At 35.4% G+C, this 4978-nt stretch overlaps 1 protein-coding gene across 1 annotated transcript; it reads right to left on the bottom strand.

Annotated features, from left to right (window-relative positions):
• Positions 1-600: 600 nt before the first annotated feature.
• On the bottom strand, positions 601-4028 carry LOC117912263 (jasmonate O-methyltransferase-like). Its single transcript, XM_034826791.1, has 4 exons — positions 3896-4028; positions 1910-2320; positions 1550-1816; positions 601-1162 (listed from the first exon to the last, which is right to left on the bottom strand). The coding sequence occupies exons 1-4, from the start codon at positions 3983-3985 to the stop codon at positions 815-817; spliced, it is 1116 nt and encodes a 371-aa protein (XP_034682682.1). The 5' UTR covers positions 3986-4028; the 3' UTR covers positions 601-814.
• Positions 4029-4978: the final 950 nt, after the last annotated feature.

Here is a 4978-nt window from a genome sequence, read left to right as displayed (position 1 = left end):
GCAAAATTGAAAAAACTAAAGAGATGATAGAGCATAGAGCATAACCTTATGGTTGACTTAGAAGTAAGGATGATTGTGGGAGCTCCCTGAGTTGAATGTTGGATAGTAGCTGAATTTTTGTTTCACATTGTCCAAGTCGAAGAGACACCCATCCACAACAAGTACACCAAAAAGTCAGCCTCAAGGCACGTTTTTGGCAAATGAAAAGAAAGCCTCAGCTAGCCGCCCCTCGCCCGCTTGCTCTTCTTGGCTAACATTTTGAGATTTAGCTCTGAGTCTATTTGGCAATGATTTTAAAAGATAAAACTTTTAAAATACTAAAAAGGTTATGTACGGTTTTTAGAATCATTATCAAACATACTTTTAATAATAAAAAATATATTTTTTTGTTTTTAAAAAATAGAAAATATGCTTTTTTTCTTCTTAAAAACGGAAAATATGTTATTTTTAGAAAATATATTTTAATTACTTTTAGTTGATTTCATATAGTTTCTAAGCCAGCCTATAAATGAAATAAAAAATAAATAAATATTTTTTGGAAATGATCAGGGTAAAGAAACTTTTTTTTTTCTATTTTACGAAACATTGTTTTACAAAACATTAGAACTCAAAATCTGTTTTTCAAAAGCACTTCTCAAATAGAGCTTTGGTCTCTTCCTCCACCCTCCATGTTCCTCGTATCCAAACAACCATTAGGATATAGGCCAATAATCAACAGATCCATGGATCATGTACAGATGCAAATAACTAAACAAGTGTCTGAGAGGCAAATGCAGTATAACAAGTCATGGAAGATTGAGACTTGAGAGTGATATCAAGCCTTTCTGGTCATGGAAACAAGGACAGAAACATGCTCCACCTCCCTTGTATCTGCTGCAATGATCTCAATGAGCCTTTTAAACAAAGGGTCCATGATTTCGGCCCCGAAATGACTTGCCAACATCGGCTCTTGTACTGCTTTCATCGACTTTGCAATCTTCTGGGCGGTTGTTGGCCTATCATAATTTTGTCCGCCACTGGCACTGTCCCATGGTAAGACCATGATCTCAAGGCCGTCGATGCTAAAGGATCCATCATTCTCTATCTCAGTTTCTAGGTCCTCTGTGTAAGGTTGATAGTATGGTGCATTGTAGGAATCTAATTTCTCCTCTGCAATAAGCCCCTGTTGGAAACACCATTCATTATGCTTATTTTTTGGTATGAGATGAGGAAATAGAAGTGCACAACTAGGGGTGAGCAAGTTTGATGGGATTCGTGCATATGGCTCGATCATAACATGTTTTTCCTAGGTTTGGATCGAGATAATTAGGTGTTGATTCAATTCGTGTCATTTGCGAATTGAATCACATTTAAAAAGCGTATTGGTTAATCTAATTATAACGTTAAATTATTTAAGTTATATTTGACTATAGTCCAATTGAGTTGTTAAATAAAAAGATGGAATTGTTAAATGGATTATTTACGTAGGGTTTGGGTAGAACTATGCAATACTTTGCCTAGGCTGGTACACGACAAAAACATGAATTGACACCCTACGTAGAACACATACCTCTGAAACCAACCCCTGCAACGCCTGTGCTAATAGATCCCACAACAGACAACTCTCATCTGAGACAGGGTCTGGGGTTCGTCTGGCCATGAGCGACAAAACCATGCGTCCTCCGGGGACTGTTTCTTCTGATCTCAACTTAAGAAACAAAGAGAAATCCCTCTGGAACTGAGACGCGTAAGCATCTATCAGGGCCGGTGAGCTTGTTTTTGAAAGATAAATCTTCCCCTTGTTTGTAATTTGCTTGTTAAGAAGCTCTGGAGGAACCTGTGAAAGGATCAGCGTAAACCCAAGCAAGAAGAGTGAGTCAACATTGTAAGGCACTGTTTCTTTCTGGGTCAATTTGGATAATGAGCTAACCTGGGACAGCCAATGGAGACTGCAAGAAGAGTGCACAAAGTGTAGTCTCCTGGATGGAAAAAGCTTGTGGTAGAAAGAACCCGGAACAGCAGCAACATGACATGGCCCAAACTCCTCTCCATTTTCTTCCTTCATCTTTTCATGGAATGCTGGTAATGACTTGAACACAGCATTGAAGTCATTCCCTGGAAGATCATTCAAGAACACCCAAAAGCCTGGTGGTGACCGGCCTAGTTGGCGACACCTCTTGTAGATGATGGTCATGATTTCGGAGACGGCGAAAAAAGTATTTGGGCCCGATGAACAGCCAAGGTCTGCTATGGCGACACTCTCAGGTAAGGTGCCGGTGGTGCAACATAAATCTAGTACTGCTTGCTCCAGCAGGGGCATGGACTTGGATAGTAATGCAGCCTATACAACACAAAACCAATAGATTATTTAACAGTTCATAAACATGACTCAACCAATTAATTTGAAGTTACTATCACCACCACCATGGCCGCCACCGCCACATCCTCTTCAACCGCCTCACCACCTACCACCGACATCCACCCGCATCATGGCCACCACCACCATCACCATAACCATCCAACCAAAACAACAAAATCCAAAGTTCTATAGATTACAAATCTTTTGTTTTCTAATCCCCTCATTTTCAAATCCTTTAGGCCGATGTTTGATTCCAGGGAAAGAAAAAAAAAACTTGGAAATTTTTTTTTTTCACATTTGATTTATGCTTAACAAAATAATTTTTTCATTTTTTATTTTACCATGAAAATATAAAATAAAATTAAATATAATGGAGGAAAATAAATGACATGGATTTGGAGAAATGTACAAAAATAATTTATTTATTTTAAATCTATTTTTTTTCTCTCATTTTTCTTTAAATTTTCCAAAACAAACATAATTTTAAAAAATTTCAACTTTTCAGACCTTAAATAAGTTACCTCATTTATAACAATTACCGTGAGCCCAAGTTCCATAATGTTGTCCTTATACCTAAGCTTGCCTGGCCAAATTGCCCCAGGCCCTGAGCCTAGGAAAGCCAAGAGACTCATATAAAAAGGCCAGCACGATCCGTTCAATTCTGTTGGGGCTTTGTTTTATTTCTTCTAAACTCAGCCACACAGATTTTGGTTTGCTTCTTAAGAGAGCATTATCCCATTCTCCAAGAAATTAAATCCTTTTTCAGAATAAGGGTAATTTAAGATGGTATTGAAAATTGACTTTGGAGAGGCCAAAAACTCATGTTTAAGTTTGATAAGAACTTAAAGTAACTTTTTATCTAATTTCATTAAGAGAGTTATGACTTAAAGAAAGATCTGAATATGGAAGTCATTAAAAATGTTGCATCCCAAATTTTCTCATATTTAATAAAAATTTTACAATGCCAATATTTAGTGGTAGAGCAAGAAAATCACTGAATGGGGTCAAGACTTGAAAATTTATATACAGGTTAACTTAGTCCAGTGACTCCACCCCAATGGCAAGCGCTCAAGCCCTTTGAAATGAAGAGTAAATGGTCTCAAATCCTAACTCCGCGCTGTCAATACGAATCATTATTACCCTTTAAAAATCTAGACTTGGCTTCAGCATCCACAAAAGGAAAACCACCCAAAACCTTAATATGGTGTTCTCTTATGATCTGACCTCCTTGTCACAATCCTGCTAACTATTAATCCAAAATTTCAACTTTCTCTCACTTTCTGAAGAGTTCCTCTACAAACCAAAGAATTCTGAAAAATCAATTTCAGCTTGCATATTCAAGTTGAGCCCTTTGATGCCATGGACATCTAAAAGCTGTTAAGCTATTTAGTACTGAAACCATCAAAGGAGCTGGCCGCCCTTTCACCAAAAAACACAAACACAGAGAGAGATGCCATGGACATCTAAAAGCTGTTAAGCTATTTAGTGAAACCATCAAAGGAGCTGGCCGCCCTTTCACAAAAAAACGCAAACAGAGAGAGAGAGAGAAAAACCAACCTGTGATTTGGAGTTACGGGCATAGCTTCCCTCTCCGACACCTCCTTTCATGCAGATAACTTGTTGCACTCCCATGCTCTCCTTCTTCATCTCTGATCTCTCCTCTGAACTCTCTCACAACACATCCATCATTGACAATGGCTTTATAAAATAAACTCAGATGGGTGCGGATTTGGATTATAATAATGGACAAGTCAAGACGGGTTTGTCCCGTCCTGCATTGTCTAAAAGAACCTATGGTGGTATTTGTTTGTTTACTTAAGCTTAAATAAAATAAATATTATTAAGTATTAGATAGTTTATTTTTATTAAATATTAAAAAGTTAAAAAAATTTAATATATTAATTTTTTTATTTAATAAAAAATTATAATAGATCATAAAAAAATACAAAGGCAAACTAACTTAAAATTTGAAATTATATTATTTTTAACAAAAAAATTAAAAAACCAAACACTTCCTTTTTTTTTCTTTCTCTTTTGCTTTTGTTTACATCACCCAACAACTTTGGATTCGCCTTAAAATATATAAAAAAATAAAAAAAGAGAAAAGAAAAATTGTTAACTACTCTACCCACCGATATTCCAGCGAGTCCAAGGAAAAGATTCTCCGCGCATGCAGCCAAATTCGAAACCCAGCCTGCTTCCATCATATTTGTGTTCTGGTCCAACCCTACTGCACTCCTACACTAGGTTGCCCTAATGGTGAAAAGCTTATTAAATATAGCTGTGAGTTTGTTCGGATAAAAATAGAAAATTTTGTATCAAAAAAAAAAAAAAAATTTATTTACATATATTTAAAAAGCAGATAGATGAAAACACTCTTTAAAATTTTTAAAGTGTCTAAAATTAGGGATAGTAACGGAACATGTTTAGAATTTATCATTCTCATTCCATCCCTTGTTATTTAAAATAATTGTCATCTTCATCCCAAAGTTAAATGAGGAGAGGTGGAGAGTTTAACTACTTTTTTAAAAAATTTCAAACTTTTTAAAATTATGTTAAAATAAATATATTTTATAAATAATTAAAATATTAAAATTTTTATAATTTATTTCATTTAAAATTATTTATTATTATTATTAT

This window comes from Vitis riparia, chromosome 4 (assembly GCF_004353265.1).
Source record: "Vitis riparia cultivar Riparia Gloire de Montpellier isolate 1030 chromosome 4, EGFV_Vit.rip_1.0, whole genome shotgun sequence".
Classification (NCBI taxonomy): domain Eukaryota; kingdom Viridiplantae; phylum Streptophyta; class Magnoliopsida; order Vitales; family Vitaceae; genus Vitis; species Vitis riparia.
The sequence above is the reverse complement of the archived record's forward strand: the minus strand, read 5'-3'. Positions and strand labels throughout refer to the sequence as shown.